This window comes from Ictalurus punctatus, chromosome 12 (assembly GCF_001660625.3).
Source record: "Ictalurus punctatus breed USDA103 chromosome 12, Coco_2.0, whole genome shotgun sequence".
NCBI classification, from domain to species: Eukaryota; Metazoa; Chordata; class Actinopteri; order Siluriformes; family Ictaluridae; genus Ictalurus; species Ictalurus punctatus.
In genome coordinates, this window is record NC_030427.2 from 16,613,711 (window position 1) to 16,628,578 (window position 14,868).

The 14,868-nt window shown below is 42.8% G+C and overlaps 1 protein-coding gene across 3 annotated transcripts in view; it reads right to left on the bottom strand.

Annotated features, from left to right (window-relative positions):
* The window catches only part of ntn1a (netrin 1a), a 70,403-nt gene that overhangs the window by 32,172 nt on the left and 23,363 nt on the right, over positions 1 to 14,868 (bottom strand). For all 3 annotated transcript variants that reach the window (XM_017480970.3, XM_047159094.2, XM_017480972.3), the window contains one exon: positions 113 to 301. In XM_017480970.3, the coding sequence (XP_017336459.1) occupies positions 113 to 301 (189 nt within the window). The remainder of the gene's footprint in view (positions 1 to 112; positions 302 to 14,868) is intronic.

Sequence of the window (14,868 nt, forward strand, 5' to 3'; positions counted from 1 at the left end):
ACAGACAGAGAGACAGACAGACAGACAGACAGGTACCTTTGCAGGCCTTCCTGTGAGTGATGGGTTTGCTAGACAGACAGAGAGACAGACAGACAGAGAGACAGACAGGTACCTTTGCAGGCCTTCCTGTGAGTGATGGGTTTGCTCATGTCTCTGTAGTAGCCCTCTTTACAGTAGTGACAGTGGCGTCCGGCCGTGTTGTGGCGACAGTTGAGACAGACGCCTCCACTCTTCCTCCCCGACAGCTTATACAGCTCCATGTTAAACCTGCAGCGCCGGGCGTGGAGGTTACAGTTACATGCTGCAATAACACACACACACACACACACACACACACACACACACACACACACACACACAGACACAGGAAGAGAGAGAGAAGTTAGCATATATACACATATATGCTGGATGTGCATTTCTCCTATTAACAAGGTCCAATGAGGAGCGCTGGTTTATGTTGTCAGTGTTACAGATGGTGTTAGCGGACTAGCGAAAAACCCAGCGCATTGAACACACACACCACAGACAAAGAGAGAGATGACGCTCCCTCAAATCTGGAATCCAACAACACAAGGAAACTCGTTGACACCTTCTGATAGTCAGTCCCCACGTTTCCCCTTGGGGATCAATAAAGTCTGTCTGTCTGTCTGTCTGTCTGTCTTCTGGCTCTTATGAGCTGTCTAGCTCACTAACTTCACAACTGGGTAACGATACAAACTCCACATGGAGAAATCTTCTGTCTCTCACCCATCATGCCCCGGAGTAACCTGTTATATCTGTTCCACAAGAAATGAAACTCCATCAACCCATTCCATCATCACAGAATTATATCAGTCTCTCTCCTGATTGGCTGTGGCTCCTGTCAGTCACTGTGCAGTCAGACGTCTTTCATGCCTGTAGTTCTGTGTGATGTTGTGTGACTTGTGTATAGAAATATCTGGGTGTTTCCGGCCCTGACGCGGCACTGACTGTAAATTACACTACAGGACTGTCGGAGTGACTCACAGGAACATCTCACCGTGGGGAATATTTTTCCCCCCTGAGTCAATAATCACGTGTAAACAAACTCATTAAACAAGCCCAACCCCTCTGTGGCTTTAAATACAGTACGCACACAAGTTTTGAGCAGACGTGCGTGTTGGTGAAGAGACGCTCCCAAATGAAGATTCTAATCTAACTAATCAGACTCATGTTTTCTTTATTACAAAGTCTCTGAGAAAGTCTGAGCTCTGACTTGTGCCACATCCCGCCTTCTGCTCTTCCTCTTTGTGTCGCTACGGTTCTGATTCGGTTCCGATATTAAACAGACGCGGCGTTGAAACCACGCTGTGAGGAAATGACATCAGACGTTTTCCAGCAGTCCGAGTGTTTTTCCGTGTTTTCCTGCTGCACGCGCACACACACACACACACACACACACACACACACACACAGGTGACTCCAGTATAACTGAAACACAAGAGGAACAAATTCCATTTCAACTCTCTCTACACACAAACACACTCACACACACGTGCACACACACGCACACTCACACACGCACGCACTCACACACGCACACACTCACACACACACACACACACACACACACACACACACACACACTCTCACACACACACACACAGGAGGTGAGTAAATGAGAAGTGATGGGGAGTCTGGAGTATAAATAACAAACTCTACAACTATAAAACCATCTGTGTGACCTGAAATCAAGCGATGTACAAAGATTCTAAATGAAAACTTCATCAAACCAAAAATGGAAAATAGTGTCTACTGGTTCAAATGAAAAGCAGCTGTGGATCATTTTCCCTTTTTAGTCTTAAAATCACGGTGAAGTTCTGAGAAATGATTTAGGCCTGAACACAGGAACGTTAGAGGAGCCGACTTGGCTGCAGGTTTTCAGCAGTCACACCTGATTCCACCGGACTAATCAGCTGAACCAAAACCTGTCGGAGGTGTGACTTCGGCTTGTGCAAAGTGTTAAGTGCTTTATGGAGAAACTTTACTGCTTAACACTTCACAATAAACCAAGAAAGTAAACACCATGCCATAAATAACGGTCAGCTGTCACATAGAGGTTCGTCAGAAACGAGCAGAAAAGGCTTCAGCAGAAACATCACGACATCAAGGCTCCGATGGTACACGTCAAACACGTTAAGGCCCTGTTTACACTAGTGCGTTTTCCTTTTAAAACGTATAACTGTTGCTACAGTTATGCCAGTCATCTACACTACTCTGGCTTTTGGAAATGCCGAAGTCCCCGTTTTAGTTTGAAAATCTGGGCTCGCGTTTTACTGTAAACAGACCAAAACGAAGATTTTAAAAACGAAGGCGGGGATTCGCCCACATTCGCCCCCTGATTGGGTCTTCTGGATCATTGCGTATCCTTCCCTGATTCATCGAACCCCTACCACATGACTTTTACGCTACCTTGATCGTATAGACAACAACACGGAAACTGAAACACAAGCTTTGCTGGCTTTGTTGTCATTCTTAGCAGCCATTGTGCAATTAATTTCTGCATTTTATAATACTGCAGCTGCCTACATGCACAAGAGGCAAGCTATGATATGATATGATATGATATGATATGATATGATATGGAACGCCGGTTTGGACTAGCAACCAACTTCCTGTTTGCATTTGTATGCGCATGCCCAGTGTGCATGAATGGTCATGTGACATGCGTACTTGGTCATGTAGTGTGGATGAAGAACGTTTCTGAAACACACCGGACAAGCCAGTGTGGACGAGGATCGTTTTCGACACGTGACTAAGAAGAGAAGTGGCTCGTCATTACTGATGTTCAGAGCAGCAGGACAATTCTAGCGTTTCCATTTTCCTCTGTAAACTAGGATAGTGAGATTGTGTGCAAAATGCCATCATTATGTCATGCGCCCTAACTATCATCGGTGTACACGTTAAAAAGACCAGCAAGCAGTTGCTAGTTTCTAACATTAGTCAGGGTTTTTAAAATATATATATATATATATATATATTAAACAGTCGTTAACAAGGTCAGGAGTGCAAGTCAGGACTGTAAATAAACCTAATGAATTATTGACTGTAACTAACCCTCATTTTAAAATGGACATAGAATGATGTGCATGTGCATCTAATTTCTCCATATGGGAAATTATCCCCAACTATATGGGGATTAATAAAGTATTATCTTATCTTATCTTATCTTATGTGCACTGTGGTGAACAGCAGTGGAGAGATTATTGAATTGTACAGTTGGCCCACCCCGTTCGAAGGGGTTTGTAGGCGCAGGACCACCATGAATGTGGAAAAATCGTGAATATCTCTAGGCCCCATATTTAACACAAAAGTGAAACAATACACTGTACTACAACAGATGGCGTAATGGTGAGCAACTGCAGCAGCTGACTTCGCTGTACCCAAGCATATCTAAATAATTCGAATCATTTGCTTGTAAGGTCTTCACTTTCTTTTGTCTCTTGGGAACTCTTTCAGAAGCACTAGAAGCATTACGCTTTGGACTCATGATTACAGTCGATATTTTACTGCAGTTTAAAGACCGCAAAAAGTTGAGAGAAACGCGAGATACACCGCACACTGAGAGACAAAACTCACAGGTGAGTGCGGCCGAGAGCGTGACCTCCCCAAACACACTGTGTAGTCCGTAGCTCTTTAGGTGACAATTTTATAGTAGTAAATGATAAATAGATTAATAATACATATCTTTTATGCATTTATGACTCACTAAACTTTCCCATTTAATAGAGATGCACCGATGTATCAGCTGATACCAATTATCGGTTGTATTATTAAAGGCTATTTTCCCCACTATGGGCTATCGGCCGATAGTTTAAAAAGATTCGATGATCAGGGTCGATTATATCCTGTCAATCAAAAGAGGGCGGGAAAACACATCGATTTGGTGCTGTGTGTAAAGATGATGTCTCTTGTGTGGAATGACGACAAAACTGCGGTTTGTAATCTCTGCACTGTTAAAATTTTACACCAGAAGTGAGCAGCAGTGAAGCGGGAGATTCGGTGTCGAGTCAAATTTTTGCACGAGCTGAATTAAAGCGTCAGTACACGGTTGAAAGATTTAATTGAAGACGAGTTGAAAAAAACGTAGTATATATTGCGCGGACAAAAAAAATATATTTGTAGAGTAGTATATTTCATATCCAGTTAATGTTAATATATAAAAAAGGTTGATATTATATATTACTCGTTTGATGTTAATGATGAAGTAGAAATGCTTTTGTTTGTGGTGAGTGAACGTGAAGCCTAACAGGAAGTTTTATAGAATTCGGTCAATGTTACTATGAATTAATAACATTTATTAATTAAGAAATCTTACTTTAATCTTCAGGATTTAGTTCATGTGTTAATGTTAATTAGAGTAATGTATTTTCTGTTTATGAGACCAGTTACTGTGAAACAACTTGTTGAAATGGAGAGAATACATTTTTTTATTTGTGTTTCTTTCAGAATTGTGGAATTAATTATTATTAATTTAAAAGAAGGTATAAAAGGCAGAACTATCAGTATCGGTTATCGCTATCGGCAGATATCACTCTGAATAATCGGTTATCGGTATCAGCTGAGAAATTTAGTATCAGCGCATCTCTACCATTTAATTACTGATGGCAAACTTGTGGATAATCAAATCTGCGAAAGTTAGACCCGTGAACAACACGCTGGTTCATTTTCTTCATTTAAATCTCTTCATGTATCCAGAGTGAAGGCTTTCACAGCCTTTTCATCTGTTTCATCTGTTCAGCAGCACGGACATGGGAAGATAAGATCCGCCAGACAAAGATGTCAGAAAGAAGTCAGACAGCAGGTTATTAAGGAAACACAGATGAACTTAGATACAACAGGATTTATTTCCGTCCAAGTTGCAGACGCCACGATTTCACACAGACACTTAAATCGTCTGACTTCATCGCTGTTGTGATAACTGGAATCCATCAGCAAATCATCCCAAGCTTACAGACTAGACTCGTAATCACACACACACACACACACACACACACACACACACGGGGAGAATGTTGTGTTGCATTAACAACTGCAGCGACCTCCCAGCTTCCCTTCACATGGAGCCAACATCGGCATCTTAAGCCACCAGGAAAAGTTTGTAATGCCGAAGATGTTTCTGTTCACCCATAGCAACACCCGGAATCCTCACACACAAACACACACACACACACACGCACACATGTACACACGCACACACACACACACACACGCACACACACCTGTCCTGTGGTGGGCTTGCAGGATTCAGGGTGTTTGACTTTCAATGGAGGGAAACACAAAGGTTGTGTGTTCTGTTACATCTGGACTTGACACGCTAACCTTAGACACTGTAAGCACACACACACACACATATTGTGTGAAGTGCGTACTATAAGGGTACTTCTAAACCGCAGTGAGTGCAGGAGACGTGTGTGTGCTCAAACACTCACATCACTCAGGCTGAGAAGCCTACATACCTAAACATGCTCAGAGATATTTAACAGAGATAGAGCAGGAAGAAACGAGTGTGTGTGCGTGTGTGTGTGTGTGTGTGTGTGTGTGCGTGTGCGTGTGTGCGTGTGCGTGTGTGATGAGTCGTCTGGTTTAAAGTCTGAACCAGATGAGTTGTGTCTTTAACTCCTGCTTCGCTCACCACACACGAGCGTGAGAGAAATGTGTGTGTGTATGTGTGTGTGTGTGTGTGTGTGTGTGTGTGTGTGTAAGGAGACACCGCAGGGAGATTACTAATTGGTCTTGGTTGCTGGAGAATGTGTAATTAGCCGTACTCTCGTGTTGTGTAAATGTTTGCTGTGTCTGATGGATTGTATAAAATAATAATAATAATAATAATAATAATAATAAGGCGAAGAAAATGCTTTGATCTTTTTTCCTGATTAGTTGCCATGGAGACAGGCGAATGAAGGGCTGGGCTGAGTCTTGGCGCTTTGTCCCTGTAATAGAGTTTAATCCTACCGTCAGCTCTCACATGGTTCTGCTGAGAGATGCACCATGCGTGTGTGTGTGTGTGTGTGTGTGTGTGTGTGTGTGTGTGTGTGTGTGGAGGAGCCGGAATCTCTTGTGTACTGCTCTGCTCCTGAATCTAGAAAACGATTGTATTCCATTGGAACATTAAGCAGGAGTCATCTCAACATCACCACACACACACGCACGCACACACACACACACACACACACACACACACACACACACCACTAAAACTCAAGACACAGCTCTCAGTGATATTGTCGAGGCATTTGATTTGTGAGCATCGTCAAATCGGTTGTGAATTTATCTCCATGTGGACGGAGATATTTTCAGAAACGCTGTTTATGTCAGGAGGAATTTGTTTTGAAAACAGAGGGTAAAAACTATAAAACCACAGGGTCACACTGTCACGTCAGAGTTTTGTTGTTTTTTTCCTGTCCGTGACACGACAGTGAAAACAGAGCTTTAATATTTCTCCAAACTGCATAGTGTTTTCAGAAAGTTTCGTTTTCGGTGACACAAACATCGATAAACATTAAACTACGCTTTCAAAAACATCTGTAAACATGTGGGCGGAGCCTTAGAAGGCAGTATAAAGTTTAAAGTATAATGGTCAATTATAGCGGATTATAAATCAATTATTACTGGGGGGAAAAAACAAACCAGTGATGTGTAGATAATGTACCAGGCTGGCACTGTGATCATGAATTAACACGGGGCCGAACACGGATTCTGAGCAAAGTTGGTCACATGTTGATTGGAGGATACTAATCAAATTGTATCTTAAATATTTATATATATACAGTGTGTGTGTGTGTGTGTGAGAGAGTGCGAGTGTGTGTGAGTGTGTGTGTGTGTGTGTGTGTGTGTGTGTGTGAGTGTGTGTGTGTGTATGTGTGTGTGTGTGTGTGTGTGTGAGTGTGTGTGTGTGAGTGTGTGTGTGTGTGTGTGTGTGTGTGTATGTGTGTGTGTGAGTGTGTGTGTGTGTGTGTACGTATGTGTGTTTTGAAGGATAGTATCACACAGATCTGTGTACAGTTACAGATACATGTGTGGTTTTATGTATTGTGTACAAACAGCACAGAGAGAAACCTGTGAAGCAAAGCGTTGTGTTGCTACAGAAGAATAATCATGTTACTCTTACCACCCTGAAGTTGATTATTTTCCCATTACAGCACATCCCTGAGTGTTTTATTCCTCTTACACCGCAGAGACTTTTATTAAAAGAACGACACGTGATTTTAGTGAAACAAAAGGTCAGTTCCTGTTCTCACTTACTTGCTGATATTAAATCATGTCTGTGAGCAGAAAGCTGACTGTGTGTGTGTGTGTGTGTGTGTGTGTGTGTGTGTGTGTGTGTGTGTGTGTGGGTGCAAACACAACTCTACCACTTCCCTTGGTGTACATGTGGAGTGTGTTGGAGCACACGGATGTGGAGTGTGTGATTCACACAGTGGAATGCTGTTTCCTTTCACAAATAAATAATCCCTGCAGCTAAACTGCTGTTTTTCACAAAAAAAAAAAAAAAACATCCACATCAACATCGCTGGAATAACGGCCGACTCTGACAGAGAGCTGACATCCGTGGGCTGACGTGTGTTCGCTCTTGTCCTTCATGTCTTAAATGTGTGGCGGGTTCAGATTTCAGAACCTGGGCTGGAGCTGCTTCCTGTTTCCACTGTTTGTGTTTTTGGGGCTGTAATTGTTTCTGTGTTGTTCTGTGCCGTCAAACTGTGTCGGGTTTATTGTAACGGACTCTGCCAAAGAAAAACTGCTTTGGCGAAACACACACACACACACACACACACACACACACACACACACACACAGAGCAGAAATACTTTGGTTCTCCATGTGCCAGTCGTGTGTTCTCTAAATCCAGACCAGAACCAAAGCACATGACTAGAGGAACACACATGCCAAAAAAATTTGAACCTTCCCTACCTTCAGCTGTAAGAAATAGTAGATCTCGGACCCTAGCGTTACTCGTCTCTGCTATTTTACTGACAGCAGATTAAGTGAAAATGGTACTGAACCAATCAGAACACACCATCAGCTGGCTATAATACCAACAATTCTTTTAACTCATTACAAATCAACGCTTTGAGTAAACATGACCTGGATAATTAATACACTTAAAAAATCACGACTGGCTCGGGCGGGTGGAATCACCGAGTCCTCCACTACTTCAATTCAATTCAATTCAATTCAATTTTATTTGTATAGCGCTTTTTACAATAGACATTGTCTCAAAGCAGCTTTACAGAAATATCAACATGGTATACAGATATTAAAGGTGTGAATTTATTCCAACTGAGCAAGCCACTGAGTGGCGATGGTGGCAAGGAAAAACTCCCTAAGATGTTTTAAGAGGAAGAAACCTTGAGAGGAACCCGACTCAGAAGGGAACCCGTCCTCATCTGGGTAATAACAGATAGTGTGAAAAAGTTCATTACGGATTCATATGAAGTCTGTATGGCGTTAGGAGCAGCCGTAGTCCCAGCAGTCTGGAATTAAAGAAGATTTGAGCTCCATCCAGAGGCAGAAAGGATCTGGATCTCTAGTATCTCCATAAATTCGTGTGGGGCTCGGCGAAAGGAGAGAGGGAGAAAAAAGATAATTATGACTGTGAAGTAGTAGAACAGAATCTAGTCAGGGTAGGCTTGAGTAAACAAATACGTTTTAACCTTAGACTTAAACACTGAGACTTCAGCACGTAGAGATTATTCAATTATAATTCTGTGCTAGGTTATTTCTAGTAAAAAAAATTATCATTATTTTTACATTTGTGCAGAATTATCTGGACAACAGAACGTGTATTTTTCTTCTGTTATGTCATTTTATTCTATTTTAATTTCACGTCCCACTTCATGAATGTCAGTTATGAACTGCTTTAGGAATCATTTATTAACGAGAGCTTTCTGATGTGGACTAGAAGACTGTGATCATTAGAGTTTGTATAGACTGTAAACGCTGGCTGAAAATCGTCCGCACACACACACACACACACACACACACACACACACACCTAAACTGTTTAGCTTTTTTTATTATTATTATTATTAAAAAACAGAACCAGAGAAAACCCCCTCTGACGTCACGTGTAAATGCGTCGGTTCTGCCTGGGCGAGTCGTGTGCGTTCACTCACTCGAGTCAGAACTAAAACAGATGTTTAAAGAAAGGGATTTCTGCCCCCTTTTTTTCCTCCCTCTGGACTGAGACAAAGAAATAAAAATATGAAAGCGAGAGCGTAAGGAAGGAATCAAAATAAAACCGCGCCTTTGATCAGACGGAGAGATGTGGATGTGGAGGAGAAACACGATCGGCTTCGCTGAAACGCTGATACACACTTAACACGAGACACATTTGAGTCGCTGCCTCGCCATGGGCCTCTCCTGCTCCCAGCATGCTCTGGGGCTCGATTCCGTCTGCACTAACACCTGTACGGACCTGTATGAACTGTCCCATGCCTAATTGGAGACAAATGTAAGCTCTGTCAAACAGAGACGTCTCTCCGAATAAGTCTACACGCACACGCACACACACACATACATACACACACACACACAGTTGTCACACATTCGGCTGGTCGCCAGAAAACTAAGAGTTAAAGGTTTAGGGTTTGAGTTAGATTTAAGTCTAGCTTAAAACTAGTCCACGTGCCAGATGATTCATCTTCTTTCTCGAAATGAGTTAAATGATCTGCCATGAGACGATTTCAAGCTTGAAACAAGTAATCTAAAAAGATACAATAATAATTATAATAATTATAATAAGGTAATAAGATACGTAGGGATAGGATTTATAATCCCATTTTTTTAAAGTACTATCTTAGTTGCACGTGTGCATATTGGAGGTCATTTTATTTGCTAAGACGTCATTTTTGTGATGGATTATTTTGTCTGTGGACTCACTCCGGGCTTCCTCTCGGCTACTCGCTGTTGCTCTCTGGAATGCAAAACAGCGGAGACCTTCGCCCAGCAGACCTGCAGACCTGCACCCCTGCACCCCCACCCCACCCCAAACCATTCCTTTTTTTCCATTTATCTCAAAAAGAAGGTCGTCTTTTAAATCTCCATCACATAGTTTTTCTATGGAGATCATGAGTAATCGAATTATACAGATAAAATATCTGATTAATATCAATATCTCCTCCGAGCTGGAACAAGATGATGGTTAGATGATGAAAGGACATTGTTGACAGATGTGTGACTGATTTACACTTTTTCAGAAGATACAGAGTGAAGACTATAACCCAGTGATACCCATCTCATCACAGACTGTTAACACGCACGGCCGAGTGTGTCGGCTTTATCCTGACATCAAACAACCACTTCAGCTCTCAACACTGATCTGTGGAACATTCACACACCTTCATGTCTCCTTAAACCCTCTCTCTCTCTCTCTCTCTCTCTCTCTCTCTCTCTCTCTCTCTGCGTATGCGTAGTGGAAGAGTGAACATGGTGTGTGGAGCGCGTGAGAGCAGTTTGGAGTCTTGCCAAAGTTTTCTGCGAGTTTTTTTTTTTTTTTTTTTTGCTTTTCTTTCATTTAAATTCTTGAATGTTTAAGTTATGTTAGTATTGGTGGCTGGTATATGTTGTGAGTAGGTGAGAGTGAGCGGGGATGCCATGGCCACTGACGCAGGCAGGGAGACGCCTTCTCTCTGCCATTGCATCAGGTGTGTGCCAGAGAATGGAGAACAGGTGGAGGAGGTTCTGCTGCAGCGGGAGAGCAGGTCGGGTGTGAGAACATCTACTCTGCTTCCTGAATGAATAAAGCGGTGGTGGTTTTCCTAAAAAAGGAAAAATGTGTCGATACTCTGTTTGAAAGAGGAATATGGCTGAAAGGTGTTATGATACATGTCACCCCTCTATATCTGCCCCTGCGAAGTGGGTTGTTGTTTCTGACGTGCCCACATTCATAAAAAACGAGCTGATCATGAAGGAGCTGGCCCACTTCGGAAAGTTCACCAGCCCCATGATGGCTATTCCGCTCGGCTGTAAGAACTCTGCAGTGAAACACGTCCTGTCTTTCCGCAGACATGTTTACATGTTTATAAACAACCACGACCAAACACTGGACGTGAACTTCAAATACAAAGACGGTGACAACAGCTACACCATTTTTGCCACCACCGAACGTCTGAAATGCGTTGGGTAAAGGGACATCGGGCATAAACACGCAATAAAAAATGAAGACGCTTCAGACTGAGGAAATGGACATCAGCCGCAAGAAAGGCTTTAATATAAACAGGACTGTGGACTTTCACACATTATATGACTAAAAGGATTTATAGTAAGACTGAAGGGGTTTGGGGTTCCTGGGTAGAGGGTGGGGGTGGGGGGTCTAATGGGGTTATTTCTATTTTTTAAAAAAAGTAAATATGTAAATCTACTATGCTGATACATTAAAGGCGTCTTAAAAAGTCAAAAAAGTCTCTCTCTCTTTCTCTTAACAGAGTGAAGATAAAACAGGAAATTCGTCTCAGATAGAGAAAATTTCCCTCAGCACCTATACACCCACACACACACGCACACACATGCAGGACACGCAGCCAGGTCTGAGTACTCTGTATTCAGGATGATTAATTGGAGTTCTCATGGTTGTGATATTACTTTAAAAATGTTCAGCAGTTGTTTTCATGTGAATAATTTGATCGAGTTGTCGTCACGGTGACTAAATGATGCTGAAATCTTATGATCGCACATGAGACTGAGTAAAGAGTGATGATGAAGGTCTTCATCATCTTCACAACGGTGTCTTTTCCTGATCTGAGTGTGCGTTATCTGTGTCTAAAACATTTGTACGTCTGCTTGCAGCTTTCAGCACGGCTCTTTGTAACCCTTAAACACCCTCACATCTCTTTAAACTCTCTCTCTCTCTCGCTCTCGATCTTTGTGTGTGTCTTTCCCTTTATCTCTCCATCTTCCTCCCATGCTGAGAGAGCAGGGAGATAAAGGAGGAAATCTCAGGGGACTAATCTGGCTTTTCCTTTAGTTAATGGCCTCCAATTTCCCACATTAGCGCCTCTTTAATGACTGAACTGCCCTCTCATTACAGAGGGGTCAGCACTCGCTCCTCCCAATCCACGCCTCTGCTACACTCGGTCTGTGCTCTGTCACAACTGCTTTTGAAACAACTTCTGAGCTTTTACAGTCTTTCGGAGCAGCAGGAGAATCCATTGAATCCAATCACAGCGCAGGTTGGCTATGGCTCGGACGCTCTGGTTTCAGAGAGCGGCTTTTCCGATTCGCAGCTCTGTGTCAGGAACGCCGCATAAATCACACTTACAGATGAATCTTACCCTTCGTATACACTATTAGCTCATCACAGCACATTTTACAGCCTTTACTCCAATCCCCACCCCCACATTGTGCCCCATACTGGGGGGAAAAGAATGTGCTGTGTGTGAGGGGGGCCTTCAGTTCTCTGGGCTTCATGTTCCGAGTTAACTGATAAGACTTGTAAGAGTGTAAGAGTGACGGAGTGTGTGGTGTTAGCCGTGATGTCACAGCTGCTTAAATACGCTTTAAAAAGGGGATAAAACATGACAAGAGGGAGCATGATTACACCAGCCTTTAGTTCAATCATCTTCGTTTTATGGGTTATGAATGCTGCTTGTTTTTATACAAACTTAAAACTCTACCTGGAGCAGGGGTGGGCAATCTTATCCAGAAAGGGCCGGTGTGGGTGCAGCTTTTCATTCCAACCAAGCAGCAGCCACACCTGATTCCACCTGTTTAATCAGTAGATCTTGGCTTTCAATAGACTCAGGTGTGGCTTCTGCTTGGTTGGAATGAAAACCTGCACCCACACTGACCTTTTCCAGATAAGATTGGACACCCCTGATCTGGAGTTAGCAAATGAAATCAGAACCATTTCGAACAAAGAAGAAAATGCAATAAAATCACAATCACATCGTGGGCTGTTATAATATTCAATATTCCATACAGTCTTCTTGTGATTATTGTGGCTTTTTTCCAAATTTGTAGAGTTTTTGTGCCTTTCCATATGGAAAACTATTTGAATTGACAAAACCGCAATTTCCTGCAATTGCGAATTCAACAATTCAAATAGTTTTCCATATGGAAAGGCACAAAAACTCTACAAATTTAGTTGTGCAGGCTCTTTCGCAGTGATGTTTGTTGGTAAACGAGACCTTTTAGCTGCACTCATGCTTGACGCACGTGAATCGAAGAGCCCTTTAGCTGAATGTGCGTTGTGATGACGTCACATGACACAATCTGCAGTAATTCTGAAAAATTGTAAGCTCCTGGAGCGACTGAATATATATGATCATTATCCAGAGAGTAAAACATTTTAAAGGCTTAAACTTTAGTTTAGTTAATCATGAACCTGACACAGGTTTAGTTTTACCTCATGGATCTAAGATGGCATTAGTCTGAACAGGGTAAATGGTCTGCACTTATATAGCGCATTTTTAACCTTAGCGGTTCTACAAAGCGCTTTACACTGCGTCTCATTCACCCATTCACACACACACACACAAACTAATGGTAGCAGAGCTGCCATGCAAGACGCTAACTTGTCATCGGGAGCAACTTGGGGTTCACTGTCTTGCCCAAGGACATGTGGAGTCACGTGGGCCGGGAATCGAACCGTCAACCCTACAATTAGTAGACAACCCGCTCTACCACCTGAACCACATCCGCCCCAAACATAAAGCATAATTCTAAAATCATAAATATCAAGCTGCATGAGCTTTAACCCAAGCAAGCGTGTTTCAGTGCTAAATGAGTGCAACATTGTTTTTTCCCATAGATTTGTGAGTATTAAAGATGAAGACAGCTCCAGCGTGGCATCCTGCGTACGTGTTCTCCGTGCTGCTCTGCCTCAGTCCTGGTTCCTGCCCAGCAGTGACTCTGAAGGTGAAGTTCTCCTTCCCAATTCTTCTGTATACCTAGTGTGATCCTCCTCTGCTAACATGACGATATCACGCAGAAAACATTACTTCCAGGTGCAGCGCGTCGCTTTAAATTTGCTATATGATTTGTAGCATATGACCTACGAACATGGAACGTGGGGAATGTGTGTAAGCGCTCACGTCTCTCTGTGTTTCTCTTTAATGGCGGTTTGGCTCGCGTGAACACGTTTAAAGTAATGACAGACAGCTAAACCCGATCAAAAGCTTGATTCCAGCTGAAAACACCTCGGCCGTCTTTCAGCTCGGCTCCGTTGCCACATCACAGCCGCCTTTAAAAACGGGCCGCTGTACAGATCAGCTGCGGCACGTCTGGAATGAAGGAACCCGCAAACGCTGGAGACATCTCAGCCAAACGAAGCTGCTTTGTCTTTACAGCTTACATGCCTAAACCTTATATATACATATTATCTCATCAAATTAGTCAGTGGAGCTGTACGAGGCGCTGCTGAGTTATCCGTCTGACAGCGTGACGAGTATATACGCCGCAGCTGATGAGTTTAGGGTGAGTCCTCGCCTGCCAGGTCTTTCACTGCTTTACTGTTTATATTGTCTGCTAAAGACGCCGTTAGATCTTAATCTGCATCTCCAGTGTGTTTAACATGAAAAGCAATGCACCCAGAAACCAACCCGTACGAAAAATGTTAAGCAGAAAGGCATTTGCTTTGAAACAGGAGAAAACTGAGCAGTTGAGGACTGAAGGTCTTGCTCAAGGACCCAGGCATGGAAGCTGGGTATCACAGAAACCCAAAGCCTTAAACTCTGAGCGAGCACTTCCTGTTCAGTCCCTCCAGGATTTCACGATTTTGCAATCGCAGAAATGAACACAAAATCAAGGAAACGCCGCAACATTTGGAGGACCTTACATTTTTCACAATGGCCACAGATTTGGGCCAAGGCGTGTCACGTGATGTCATCACAACGCGCATTCGGTATAATT